Source organism: Leuciscus leuciscus (genome assembly GCF_965113295.1).
Source record: "Leuciscus leuciscus genome assembly, chromosome: 9".
Classification (NCBI taxonomy): domain Eukaryota; kingdom Metazoa; phylum Chordata; class Actinopteri; order Cypriniformes; family Leuciscidae; genus Leuciscus; species Leuciscus leuciscus.
Window position 1 is genome coordinate 4,361,082 of NC_138733.1, and position 15,000 is coordinate 4,376,081.

General features: G+C 36.8%; 1 protein-coding gene across 2 annotated transcripts in view; it reads left to right on the forward strand.

Moving 5' to 3' along the window:
- Positions 1-15,000, forward strand: part of pdgfd (platelet derived growth factor d) — a 32,957-nt gene that overhangs the window by 9,292 nt on the left and 8,665 nt on the right. Inside the window, exons 2-4 of one of the 2 annotated variants that reach the window (XM_082180139.1) lie at positions 2,461-2,647; positions 5,537-5,714; positions 13,971-14,024. In XM_082180139.1, coding sequence (XP_082036265.1) covers positions 2,461-2,647; positions 5,537-5,714; positions 13,971-14,024 — 419 coding nt within the window. Of the gene's footprint in view, positions 1-2,436; positions 2,648-5,536; positions 5,715-13,970; positions 14,025-15,000 lie in introns of both variants that reach the window. The other variant, XM_082180138.1, reaches the window with a different exon arrangement.

A 15,000-nucleotide genomic window follows, 5' to 3' on the forward strand; every position in this document is an offset into this window, starting at 1 on the left:
TTTAAGACGATCAAATGTGCTCGTATTGGTCTATTTTAAAGATTCATGAAGTGTCACATTGAATGATCTTTGTTTTCCTGTTGCATAACTTCTGCTATTTTTAATATTTTACCTTTGTGGGGCCTGTCTGTTTCTGAAGAGCCGTCGTCACCTTTTTCTGTCTGTCTTCTCGTGTTGCTTATGTTTGATGTTTGTGTGTTTTATGTTCTTTCAGAGATTCTGTGGTTCATTTCAGTGAATTCAGTTCAGATATTAGGATCAAAATCTAATAGTGAATTGATTGTTTTTCCTGAAGAGAACCAGAAGGGATTTCGGTTTGATTCCTTCCGCTGTTAATTCAGTGTACTTTTCTGAAAAGTCATGTTCTTTTCCCGAAGAGAATCAGAAGTGAATTCTGTTCTTTTCCCCAAGAGAATCAGAAGGGAATTCTGTTCTTTTCCCCAAGAGAATCAGAAGTGAATTCTGTTCTTTTCCCCAAGAGAATCAGAAGTGAATTCTGTTCTTTTCCCCAAGAGAATCAGAAGTGAATTCTGTTCTTTTCCCCAAGAGAATCAGAAGTGAATTCTGTTCTTTTCCCCAAGAGAATCAGAAGTGAATTCTGTTCTTTTCCCCAAGAGAATACGAAGTGAATTCTGTTCTTTTCCCCAAGAGAATACAAAGTGAATTCTGTTCTTTTCCCCAAGAGAATACAAAGTGAATTCTGTTCTTTTCCTGAAGAGAATCAGAAGTGAATTCTGGTCTTTCCCCAAGAGAATATGAAGTGAATTCTGGTCTTTTTCCCAATAGAATCAAAATTGAATTCTATTCTTTTCCCCAAGAGAATCAGAAGTGAATTCTGTTCTTTTCCTCAAGAGAATCAAAAGTGAATTCTGTTCTTTTCCCCAAGAGAATCGGAAGTGAATTCTATTCTTTTCCCCAAGAGAATCAGAAGTGAATTCTGTTCTTTTCCTCAAGAGAATCAAAAGTGAATTCTGTTCTTTTCCCCAAGAGAATCAGAAGTGAATTCTGTTCTTTTCCTCAAGAGAATCAAAAGTGAATTCTGTTCTTTTCCCCAAGAGAATCAAAAGTGAATTCTATTCTTTTCCTCAAGAGAATCAAAAGTGAATTATATTCTTTTCCTCAAGAGAATCAGAAGTGAATTCTATTCTTTTCCCCAAGAGAATCAGAAGTGAATTCTGTTCTTTTCCTCAAGAGAATCAAAAGTGAATTCTGTTCTTTTCCCCAAGAGAATCAGAAGTGAATTCTGTTCTTTCCCCAAGAGAATCAGAAGTGAATTCTGTTCTTTTCCTCAAGAGAATCAGAAGTGAATTCTGTTCTTTTCCCCAAGAGAATTCGAAGTGAATTCTGTTCTTTCCCCAAGAGAATTCGAAGTGAATTCTGTTCTTTCCCCAAGAGAATATGAAGTGAATTCTGTTCTTTCCCCAAGAGAATACGAAGTGAATTCTGTTCTTTTCCCCAAGAGAATCAGAAGTAATTCTGTTCTTTTCCCCAAGAGAATATGAAGTGAATTCTGTTCTTTTCCCCAACAGAATCAGAAGTGAATTCTGTTCTTTTCCCCAAGAGAATCAGAAGTGAATTCTGGTCTTTTCCCCAAGAGAATACGAAGTGAATTCTGGTCTTTTCCCCAAGAGAATCAGAAGTGAATTCTGTTCTTTCCCCCAAGAGAATACGAAGTGAATTCTGGTGTTTTCCCCAAGAGAATCAGAAGTGAATTCTGTTCTTTCCCCCAAGAGAATACAAAGTGAATTCTGAATACAAAGAGAATCAGAAGTGAATTCAGTTTTTTTCCCCAAGAGAATCAGAAGTGAATTCAGTTTTTTTTCCCCAAGAGAATCAGAAGTGAATTATTTTCTTTTCCTCAAGAGAATTAAAGCAGACTCAATTCGCTTCTGGATCTGAAGATGATCTAAAGTGACTTTAGTTGTTTTTCTGAAAAAAAGTGAATTCAGATAACTTACCAAAGAGCAAATTTAGTTCACTTTCTGAACAGAATTAGAATAATTTTTTGTGTGAAGACAATCAGATTAAATTTAGTTTGCTTTGGGGTGTTAGTTTCCTGAAGAGAATCAGAAGTGAATTCAGATCACTTCCCAAAGAGCATTAGAAGTAATTTCATTTCACTTCCTGAACAGAATTAGAAGTGAAACGTTTTTTTTTTATGTGTGTGTGTGAATCCAGTCAGAAGCGAATTTGTTTGCTTTGCATCAAAAGTGACTTTGGTTCTTTTCCTTTAGAAAATTAGAAGTGATTTAGTCTATTTTCCTGAAGAGAATTAGATTCATTTTCTGATCTAAATTTATCCTGTAACTGAACTGGGATGAACTGAAATGAAACGGATTCTTACCTTTGTATGTGTTGTATTTGTATATATCTGTGTGTGTGTGTGTTTGTTTGTCTCCAAGAGTAAACACACTAACCTATCCAAGTTGTGACCAGTAACAGACAGCAATCGCCTCACAGACTTGTACCGGAAGGAAGAGGTCATAATGGTCAAGAGCGGAGGTCACGTCCAGAGCCCGCGCTTCCCCAACTCGTACCCTCGCAACCTGCTGTTGTCATGGAAACTGCTCTCGCCTGTACACACACGAATCCTGCTGGAGTTCGACGCTCAGTTTGGACTGGAAGAGGCGGAGAATGGAGTCTGCAGGTGAGGGCGGAGCTTCAGACTGATGAGCTCATTAATAATTAATTCGATCTAAGAGTTTTAAGTGGAGGCGGAGAATGGAGTTTGCAGGTGAGGGCGGAGCTCCGGACTGATGAGTTCATTAATAATTAATTAGATCTAAGAGTTTTAAGTGGAGGCGTAGAATGGAGTCTGCAGGTGAGGGCGGAGCTTCAGACTGAGTTCATTAATAATTAATTCAATCAGAGTTTTAAATGGAGGCGGAGAATGGAGTCTGCAGGTGAGGGTGGAGCTTCAGACTGATGAGTTCATTAATAATTAGATCTAAGAGTTTTAAGTGGAGGCGGAGAATGGAGTCTTCAGGTGAGGGCGGAGCTTCAGACTGATGAGCTAATGAATAATTAATTAGATCTAAGTTTTAAGTGGAGGCAGAGAATGGAGTCTTCATGTGAGGGCGGAGCTTCAGATTGATGAGCTAATGAGTAATTAATTAGATCTAAGAGTTTTAAATGGAGGCGGAGAATGGAGTCAGCAGGTGAGGGCGGAGCTTCAGACTGATGAGTTCATTAATAATTAATTAGATCTAAGAGTTTTAAGTGGAGGTGGAGAATGGAGTCTTCAGGTGAGGGCGGAGCTTCAGACTGAGCTAATGAATAATTAATTAGATCTAAGAGTTTTAAGTGGAGGCGGAGAATGGAGTCTTCAGGTGAGGGCGGAGCTTTAGACTGAGCTAATGAATAATTAATTAGATCTAAGAGTTTTAAGTGGAGGCGGAGAATGGAGTCTTCAGGTGAGGGCGGAGCTTCAGACTGAGCTAATGAATAATTAATTAGATCTAAGAGTTTTAAGTGGAGGTGGAGAATGGAGTTTGCAGGTGAGGGCGGAGCTCCGGACTGATGAGTTCATTAATAATTAATTAGATCTAAGAGTTTTAAGTGGAGGCGGAGAATGGAGTCTGCAGGTGAGGGCGGAGCTCCGGACTGAGTTCATTAATAATTAATTAGATCTAAGAGTTTTAAGTGGAGAATGGAGTCTTCAGGTGAGGGTGGAGCTTCAGACTGATGAGTTAATTAATAATTAGATCTAAGAGTTTTAAGTGGAGGCGGAGAATGGAGTCTTCAGGTGAGGGCGGAGCTTCAGACTGATGAGTTCATTAATAATTAATTAGATCTAAGTTTTAAGTGGAGGCGGAGAATGGAGTCTGCCGGTGAGGGCGGAGCTTTGGACTGAGCTCATGAATAATTAATTTGATCTAAGAGTTTTAAGTGGTGGCGGAGATTGGAGTCTGCATGTGAGGGCGGAGCTTCGGACTGAGTTCATGAATAATTAATGGAACTATTTAAAGAGTTTTAAAGGGCTGTTCAGAGAGTGTTACTTCTACCATTTGGGTTGGTCTAGCTGGTAAATATTTAACAGTTAAACAAGTATTTAAATTTAAAGCTCTAGCTTTAAAATCTGCTTAATTCATAGGATCGGTGATCCAGGAGCTTAATATCCTACGTGGTTAACTCGTGTTGTGACATAACAGGTTTAGTTCTCCGATTCCTGTGGTTTTGATTCTGCGTTTCTGAACTAGAAATAATGGCCTGAAGAGTTAAAACATGATATGAATATTTAATGAGCAGAAAGCCAATCAGAGCGAGTATCTGACCACGATATGTGTGGAGTGTAGTCTCAGGTTACGAGTTTGTCCTTGAGGTTAGAGGGTTTTACTGCGAATCCGATATTTTACAAAGACCCACGAGAAGTCAGGACTAAAAATAAAGCAGGAAAAAAAATCTGAGATGAGAGACGAGGTGAATTTAGAGGATGAGAAAGAGACAAGAAGTGAAAGAGGAGAAAAATAAGACAAGAATCTTAATGTATTACGTGTATATAAATGTCTGTGCTATATATATGATATAAATAAAAATAATCACATTTCTAATCACTGCATTTTCATTGTCCTTAATTGAAATAAAGCTAAAATAAAATATAAATATTAGATGAAAATCTTCAATTAGAATTTTTTTTTAAATGTAACCTTAGTTTACATTTAAGTTGAAGTACTAAAATGACAAAAAAAAATTTTTTTAAATAAAGCTAAACAGAACTATTAAAAAAAATATTAAAAAAAGACAAAAGCACATAACAAAAATACTAAAAATGAAAATGAAAAAATTAAAATATAAAAATATAAAAATAAATTCAATATGGTATATAAATAAAACAAAAAATAACACTTCCCTGTACAAAAAACATAGGAACATCCAATTGTCTTCACACGCATTTTGAGGAATATAATTTCAAATAATTTAAAACAAAGTCCTTATTATGCTATTTTAAAGGTTCCTAATGTTGTTTTGGCCTCTCCTACAATAGTTTTACGTGCATTCAAGGTCAAAAAACATTTTCATTTTCTCATAATATCCATTTCAGCATCAGCTCTTTTCTCTCAGTGTCTGAAACGCTTCGTTTAAAGATTCAGTCTCTCTAAGCCCCGCCCCTCTGAGAGCTGCTCTGCTCTGATTGGTTGGATATCCCAGTCTGCACTGATTGGTCGACCACTTACAGCGAGTGTCAGAAATGAAACGCCCATATCTGAATTTAAGCTCTGGGTCTTCCTCGGATACACAGTGATGCGAACAGTAACGATGATGACGGTTTTACCGTATCACATGATACCGTATCATTTACCAGCGCAGAAAACAGCGTAAACTCTTTTAGTTCTCAGCTAGATTACACACTACATGAAAAGTAATATCTGACAAAGCATAATAGGGGCATGTTAACAGCAGTGGGGCTGGAAACCAACTTCAGACCCGCTCAAACATATGCATATCCTTTACCTGTGTGTGTGATTCACTGACAGGTGTGTGTGTGTGTGTGTGTGTGTGTGGGTGTGTGTGTGGGTGTGTGTGTATGTGTTTTCAGGTATGATTATGTGGAAGTGGAGGATATTTCCGAAACCAGCACCATCATCTGGGGCCGCTGGTGCGGTCAAAGATTTCCATCACGGATCACATCCAAAACAAACCTCATCAAAATCACCTTCACATCAGACGATTACTTCGTAGCAAGACCAGGATTCAAAATCTGCTACTCGCTGTTGGTGAGTGTGACCTAAATCAGGAGATTATTGTTTTATCACATGGTGATATGAAAAGTCATGAGGAATTACATGCACTACTGTTCAAAATATTTTTTTTTCTCAAAGAAATTAATACTTTTAATCCGCAAGAATGCATTAAATTGATCAAAAGTGTCAGTAAAGACATTTATAATGTTACAAAAGATTATATTTCAAATAAATGCTGTTGTTTTGAACTTTCTATAAAAAAATTCAGGTAATGACATGTGATCATCTACCGAGAATTTAGCCTTCACCTAAAACACAAACACACACCAGTCAAAACGTACAATATCATGCAGAAGAGGTTTGGAGTCAGTGCGATTTCGCTTTTTTTTAAAGAAATGTACACTTTTGTTTTTCAAGGATGCATTAAATTGATCAAAAGTGGCAGTAGAGACGTTTATAAAGTTACTGAAGATTCTATTTCAAATAAATGCTGTTCTTTTAGAACTTTCTATTCATCAAAGAATCCTGAAAAATTAAATCTATCACAGTTTCCACAGAAATATTAACCGTTTTCAACACTGATAATAATAATCATAAATGTTTATTGAGCATCAAATTATCATATTATACTGATTTCTGAAGGATCATGTGACACTGAAGACTGGAGTAATGATGCTGAAAATTCAGCTTTGATCACAGGAATAAATTACACTTTAACATATATTCACATAGAAAACAAAAATAATATTTCACAGTGTTTTACTTATAATCAAATAAATGCAGCCTTATTTAAAAAAAAAAAACACATTAAATAATCTTTTGAATGGTAGTGTATGTTTGACATATTTTTTTGAGCTCAATATAAAATGGCCTCCAGTGCCTTGTTGCTTTTTAATAAAAATATTGGTTACACTTTTTATTTTAAGGTGTCATTGTTACAGTGTAATTATATATTCAAGTACTGAGTAATATTAATGAACTACATGTACTTACTATAGGGTTAGGGTAGGATTAGGGTTTGGTTGAGGGTTAGTTGCATGTAATTATGCATAATTTACTGTTATTACTATAGTAAGTACATGTGACATATGTATCAAGGACACTGTCAAATAAAAGTGTGACAAATATTATACACAACAATTTAAAAAATGTAATTTTACTAAGTGTCTTCCTAGTGGATCTAGTTGGTGTCATGTCAGTTAAAGTTAGTAGTTTGTGTAGAGCTAGAACTCTCTGTTTTATATCCTCAGATGTATTTATTATAGTCTGTGAAGCGGATGCTAGTGGATGGAGGAACGATAGCAGATGGACGGAGAAATATTTTACAATATTCACTGGGACTAACGCCATTCTGCTTTACGACTGCCTCGTGGCTTTTCCTCCACACAGGCCAAATCGACAGTAATGTGGTGCTAGCTGTTAGCATTAATATGCAATATGTTTAAAAATCTGCCAAATTGTTTCCATTTTGAGCTCATGCTGGGAGACAGAATTAAAACAGACAACCCACACTGGACATAAACCAGATTAATGGACAATAGACATTTATAATGTTACAAATATGAGTCTGTTTCAAATAAATGCTGTTCTTTTAGAACCTTCTATTCATCAAATAATCCTGAAAAATTAAGTGTATCACGGTTTCCACAGAAATATGAACTGTTTTCAACACTGATTATAATCGGAAATGTTTCTTGATCATCAAATCATCATATTATACTGATTTCTGAAGGATCATGTGACACTGAAGACTGGAGTAATGATGCTGAAAATTCAGCTTTGATCACAGGAATAAATTACACTTTACTATATATTCACATAAAGAACAGTTATTTTAAACTATATTAATTTTTCACTATTTTTACTGTATTTTTGATACTGTATTACTGTATTTCGCATAAGAATATTTTTTCAGAAGCATTTAGAAATCTAAATGAATCCACACTTTTGACCGGTAGTGTGTGTGTGTGTGTGTGTGTGTGTGTGTGTGTGTGTGTGTGTGTGTGTGTGTGTGTGTGTGTGTGTGTGTGTGTGTGTGTGTGTGTGTGTGTGTGTGTGTGTTGCATGCATCTTTCTGAGCAAGTTATTTAAAGTTAGTTAAACTGTTGACATGCAGCGACTTGAACAATAACACATTTGGTTTATTGACGCATGCATTTGTGCTGAAGTTCGTTGTCGGAACACAAGATATTTTACTTTTTTTATTCTCGCATTGTCTATTTTACTTTTTTATTGCTATTATGCAATTTATTGACGAAGCTGCTTAGACACACACACCCTAGTCTAATGCTTTTATTGGTCAATAAACAGTCATTTTAGAATGTAATAATATTTGTATAAAAAAAAACAATTTTACATTTGAATTAAACATGACATTTTTAAGTGGAAAACCTGTAAAACTTGCTGCAATAATCTTTGTTTCTTCCTGATCACTTAAAGTCCACCTGTAGTCAATCATTTTATCCCTTAAAACTCATCTTTGATCACCGAAATGACATATTTAAACGTTTTTTCCTTGAAAAAAAGTCTTCATGCCTTAAAATAGCTTTAATGTAACTATATTTAGTATGCGCGGTCTATGAATATGCAAATGAGCCCCGCCTCCACTCACTCAGCTCAGAGATCCACTGGTTGACGATCACACGTTGATCTGATTGGTTACAAGGTAGTTTGTGACGTCAGAAACACCAGCGATTTCAAAGCGTGTGTTTGAGACTGTCTTTGGTTCACTGCAGTTTTAAGGAGGAAATACTCAGCAATGCTGTCGACTTATGAGTTTACACATGGTTTGTCTTAAAGCATATTAAAAACACCACATAGACACATAAACAGCATTAAAAGCTGGATTTACACCACAGGGGGACTTTAAAGTAACAGCAGACGTTTGCCTTGACGTCTCTTCTCTCCCGAAATGCTCTTTTCCCTCAGATGAACTTTAAAAACGTGGCTTAATTAAGACATCTCTCTTCCTGAGGCAGAATAAGAGAGAGACGGAATAAACAGAGAGAGATGAAGGTGTGAGAAAGCAGTACGAGAAAGTGAGAGACTGAGCGTTCGGTGTGAACGTGTTTTACTGAGAGAGAGATCTGAGAGTTTAGTTCTGTGTCTTTATCTCACACACACACACACACACACACACACACACGGAGAAGGTCCATAACGAGAACTGACAGCGAACAGCGTGTTTTGTCATCGCTCGTATTAAAACTCTTGGTTAAAGCTCGCTCGTTAAGGGCCTTGGTTACGGTTAACGACACACACACAGATGTGGAGAGTTCTTCTGCAGGGGAGATGATGTGCTTCTTCCTCAAAGCGGCGTTTGATGAGCTCGTAAAACACACCGCTGTTTCTTCTGGGCTGTTTGGAACGCATAATTGTGCCTTTTTGTTCACGATCTTTAATTGTAATTAGAGGGCTTTCCTTCAGTGTTGTTAGGATGATGTTCTTTGTCGTAAACCAACGATGCACGAGGGATGTGTGTGTGTGTGTGTGTGTGTGTGATGGGTAGGTTTAGGGTTAGTGTGTGTGTGTGTGTGTGTTGGGTAGGTTTATGGGTCGGGTTAGTGTAAGGAGACAGTATAAAAACCATTACATCTATGGAGAGTCCGCATTTAGATAGCTAAGTAAACGTGTGTGTGTGTGTGTGTGTGTGTGTGTGTTCAATCTTTAATTGTAATTAGAGAGCTTTCCTTGAATGTTGTTAGGATGATGTTATTTGGCGTAAACCAATGATGCACAAGGGAAGTGTGTGTGTGATGGGTAGGTTTAGGGTTAGTGTGTGTGTGTGTGTGTTTGTGTTGGGTAGGTTTAGGGTTAGTGTGCGTGTGTGTGTTGGGTAGGTTTAGGGTTAGTGTGTGTGTGTGTGTGTGTGTGTGTGTGTGTGTGTGTGTGTGTGTTGGGTAGGTTTAGGGTTAGTGTGTGTGTGTGTGTGTGTTGGGTAGGTTTAGGGTTAGTGTGTGTGTGTGTGTGTGTGTGTGTGTGTGTGTGTGTTGGGTAGGTTTAGGGTTAGTGTGCGTGTGTGTGTGTGTGTGTGTGTGTGTGTGTGTGTGTGTGTGTGTGTGTGTGTGTGTGTGTGTGTGTGTTGGGTAGGTTTAGGGTTAGTGTGTGTGTGTGTGTGTGTTGGGTAGGTTTAGCGGTAGGTTTAGTGTAAGGACACAGTATAAAAACCATTACATCTATGGAGAGTCCGCATTTAGATAGCTAAGTAAACGTGTGTGTGTGTGTGTGTGTGTGTGTTCAATCTTTAATTGTAATTAGAGAGCTTTCCTTGAATGTTGTTAGGATGCACGTCTTTGATGTTCTTTGTCGTAAACCAACGATGCACGAGGGATTTTTAGTTTTTATGTTTATTTCTGTTCTACTGAAGGCATGTTGACCTGAATTACAGAACATTTTAGCCATGAAATGAATTCATTATCCTTGTTATTTAGAGAAAATCCATGATATAATTCCCTAAACTACTTCACAGATTTCATTTTCCTGTATAAAAGTGATATTTAACTTTTAAAAATCCAACTTAAAGTTAATTATTTAGCTTTAATGAAATAATGAAAAATGCATTGACATAACTCTATATAATAATTCTATACAGCGGGAAATAGTGTTGCTTTAACAGTGAAATTGAATTGTTTCATGAAAGTTATTGTAGGGATATTACATGTGTGATTTATTAAGTGCATGTAAATTAATTTATTGCCATAAAAGGTCATATTATTAGTGTTATAATTAGTGCTGGTCAACGATTAATCACAATTAATCGCATTCAAAATAAAAGTTTGTGTTTACATAATATGTGTGTGTTCTGTGTATAATTATTTTGTATATATAAATACACACAAATGCATGTATATATTTAAGAAAATTATTTTATTTATACATCAAATATTTATATTTACATATAATATAAATTATTTATAAATATATATATATATATATATAGTATATACATGCAAATATTTCTTAAATATATTCATGCATGTGTGTGTATTTATATATACAAAATAATTATACACAGAACACACACATATATTATGTAAACACAAACTTTTTTATACTTTTTTAACATTTGCTATAATAATGTTGTTTTTCTCCTCCCCCAAGGGTAATGGTTGTCAGTGGAAGTCATTTCAGAGGTGGAACAAGTTATTATATTTTGATGAAAGATTATGAAAACACTTTTTTTCCTTCAGAAAAACATGAATCTTGCTCAATCCGAGCAGGTAGACGTGACGAAAATGTGTGTGACCCTCGCTAAACCCTGCAGCTGCTGCTCTTCAGGTTCAGTGTGTTCGACCTGGATCCGTCATGTGTAATTCCCTGAATCTGCGGTATTCCTGACGTTAACACATTCCCGCTCTGCTCCGGACATCTCTGCTGAACATGAGCAGAAGGTCTCGCTGTGTATGTGTGTGTGTGTGTGTGTGTGTGTGTGTGTGTGTGAGACATCAGAGGCCCGTACAGACGTGCGTGCGTCTCTGATGGGAAACATCATCATAACAGACCGCCCACGACCTCTGACCTCCTTCTATTGTTTGCATTGCCACAGGAGCAGATTTATGTAACAAGAGTGGCAGCGCAGGGAAGTGTGTGTGCGCGTGCGTGTGTGTGTGTGTGTTGGGTTAGGTAGGTTTATGGGTAGGGTTAGTATAAGGAGAGAGAATGTACAGTTTGTACAGTATAAAAACCATTACGTCTATGGAGAGTCCGCATTTAGATAGCTAAGTAAATGTGTGTGTGTGTGTGTGTGTGTTCACAGCATAATGGAGGTTTTAAAGTAATGGTTAAAAAGTAAATGGGGAAAAATAGAGTTTTAAAGTAGCCAGTCTTCAGATCAAGATTATTATACTTTTGCACATTTATTTTTATTTTAATATTTTTTTCAAATTGCTTAATTTGCTTAGTTTTTATTTCATTTTCTTTTTTCTAAATGAAAGATTGGTATTAAAGAGCACACCCAGGTTCCTAAACGACGACGAAGACTTGACAGAGCAGCCATCAAGTGTTAGACAGTATTCTAGGTTATTACGTGAGGATGTTTTTTGTCCAATAATTAGAATCTCTGCTTTTTCAGAATTAAGTAGTAGGAAATTACTAGTCATCCAGTTGTTATATGCATTCTGTTAATTTTGTGAATTGGTAAGTTTCGTCAGGGCGTGAAGAAATATAGATCTGAGTATCATCAGCATAACAGTGAAAACTAATGAGATCTCCTAATGGTAGCATGTACAGAGTGAACAGCAGCGGTCCTAGTACTGAGCCTTGTGGTACGCCATACTGAACTTGTGAACGATAAGACATCTCTTCATTTACTGCTACAAACTGATAACGGTCAGATAAGTATGATTTAAACCATGCTAGTGCAATTCACTAATGCCAACATAATTTTTGAGTCTATTTAAAAAAATGTTGTGGTCGATAGTATCAAATGCAGCACTAAGATTGAGTAACACTAATAGAGAGATACAACCACGATCAGATGATAAAAGCATCTTATCATTTGTGACTCTAATGAGAGCTGTCTCAGAAAACTATGATATGGTCTAAATCCTGACTGGAAATCCTCGCAGATATCATTTCTTTCTAAAAACGAACACAGTTGTGAGGATACTGCCTTTTCTAGTATCTTTGACTGTAAAGGTAGATTTGAGATCGGCCTGTAATTGACTAATTCTATAGGATCAAGTTGCGGTTTTTTTAACAAGCGGTTTAATCATAGCCAGCTTAAAAGTTTTTGAAACATATCCTTATGACAAAGATGAATTAATGATATTAAGAATAGGATCTATGACCTCTGGAAGCATCTCTTTCAGTAGCTTAGTCAGTATAGGGTCTAACATACATGTTGTCGGTTTAGATGATTTAACGAGTTTAGTAAATTCTTCCTCTCCTATAGCAATGAATGAATCAAATTTTTCCTCAGGGAGACTACAATGCACTCCCTGATGCGATACTGTAGTCGACGGTTGCATAGTTATAATTTTCTCCCTGATATTATCAATCTTGTAAGTAAAGAAGTTCATAAAGTCATTACTGCTGTGCTGTTTGGGCTTGAAGCTTTCTTTTTCGTTAGTTTAGCCACTGTTTCAAATAAATACCTAGGGTTTTGTTTATTTTCTTCTAATAGGGTTGAAAAATAAGCAGATCTAGCAGCTTTTAAGGCCTCTCTGTATGTAATCAGGCTCTCTTTCCATGAAATACGAAATACCTCTAGTTTTGTTTTCTTCCAGTTGCGCTCCATTTTTCAGGCTGCTCTCTTAAGGGCCCGAGTGTGCTCGTTGTACCACGGCGTTGGACTATTTTCTTTAATCTTCTTTAAGTGCAACGGAGCAACTGTCTAAAGTGCTTGAAAAGAGAGAGTTAATAGTTTCTGTCGCAATATCGAGTTCTTCTAAGCTATCCGGGATGCTGAGATGATGAAACTGATCAGGAAGATTATTAATAAAGCAATCTTTAGTGGCAGAAGTGATAGATCTCACATATTTGTAACACGGAGTCGGCTTTGCAGCCTTGGCTAAATGAAGTTTACACAAGACTAGATAGTTGAAATTATCTGAGATGTCATCGCTCTGCTGCAGAATTTAAACGGCATCAACATTGATTCCATGTGATAATATTAGATCTAGAGTATGATTACGAGAATGAGTAGGTCCTGACATGTGTTGTCTAACTCCAATAGAGTTACGAATCTCTTTAAATGCCAATCTCAGTGCATCTTTTTCGTTATCTACATGTATATTAAAATCACCAACAATTAGGACTTTATCTGCAGCCAGTACTAACTCTGATAGAAAGTCAGCAAATTCTAGGTCTAGTGCGATCTGCTGTGATGTCACAATCATGGTGCATTGTGGTCTATGGATCTGAGTAGACTTGCTCGAGGGTCTGTCCAAATAAACTTCCCTCGTCCACCTGACGAAGTTTAAGGTTAGTTCTGTCCATCTCTCTCTCTCTTCATTATCGGTGTGTAACTGTGGACTTGGATTGATGGTCTTGTTAATTCGTGTTGTATAACGTTCACCTTTAGCATTGACGTTTACCGCTGGTTTTAAATGCCAGCGCTGTGATGTCCGTAGCTCCGCCCCCTCACGATGACATCATGAGTGATGGGTGTAATCCGAGCGTTTGCTGAGTGTGATTGTGTTTGTGCTGCTGAATGTCAGGAGTGTTTCAACACAGGATTTATCAGAGCAGATAATGACTTTCCCAGAGTTCCTCCGGCACTGATGCTCAATGAATACCAACGTTTCTGTGAAAAATGAATGAAACTAAAGTTTGAAATCTGTTTTTCAGGAAAGCTCACCTCTCGCATCTATGACCAACTGGGAAGCCGTTACAGTGACATCAGTAAGTATTACCAACCAGTGTTGGGGAAAGTTACTTTGAAAAGTAATGCATTACAATATTACGTTACTCCCTTAAAAAGTAACTAAATGCGTTACTTACAGGGTTCCCACAGGTCCTTGAAATCCTTGAAAGTTTGTGAATCTGAAAAAAAATAAATTCAAGGCCCTGGAAAGTTGCTTGAAAGTGCTTGAATTTATTGTGTGCAAGAAGTTTTCTGGAAAAACTTCCATATTATTCCCTCTGGTCCACTAATGTGTTATTTCGCCAACACTTCATGGCCTATGCATACTAGCTTGCTTGATTTACGTTAGTTACGCGCATTTATAATTATTAGTGTTTCCCGCGTGAGGTACTTTGTGTTGTATGTTGCCATGCCGTTTATGCGCGCACAAAACTACTACGATGGAACCTCAACGTTTCACAGACACACCGGGAAACATTGCAAAAATAGTCGGAAACCGCTGAAACGCGATGCCTGGAAAATGCGAGTTTCAAGATATTTGACTCACCAAAGAAGATTACAAAGAATGCTTGTGAAGGTAATGTAAACCCATGAGGCAAGAAAAACTTAAAAGCATATTCATATATCTTAAAACTTCTGGTTACATGAGCCTAAGCTCTTTTCAATAAAATGCATGCAGTTAATGTCAGATCATTTTAGAATACAGTATAGGATGTACCGAAAGAAGCTTTTTTGCATAGTTGTGTTTAACACATGAAAACTGTAACAATGTGTCTTACGAGGTAACACGATGTAACCTTGCTCTCACTTGAAATGTGTCCCCACATTAAGTCCTTGAATTTGAGGGTATTGGACCTGAAAGTCCTTGAAAGGTCCTTGAATTTGAAGTTAACTAAGGTGTGGGAACCATGTATTTAGTTATGCGTTATGTTACTTTTGCATTATAATTTTTTTCACCTGGGCTAGGCTTTTTTTATTTTTTATATATAACAAAAAAGTTATATTTTTGGGCAA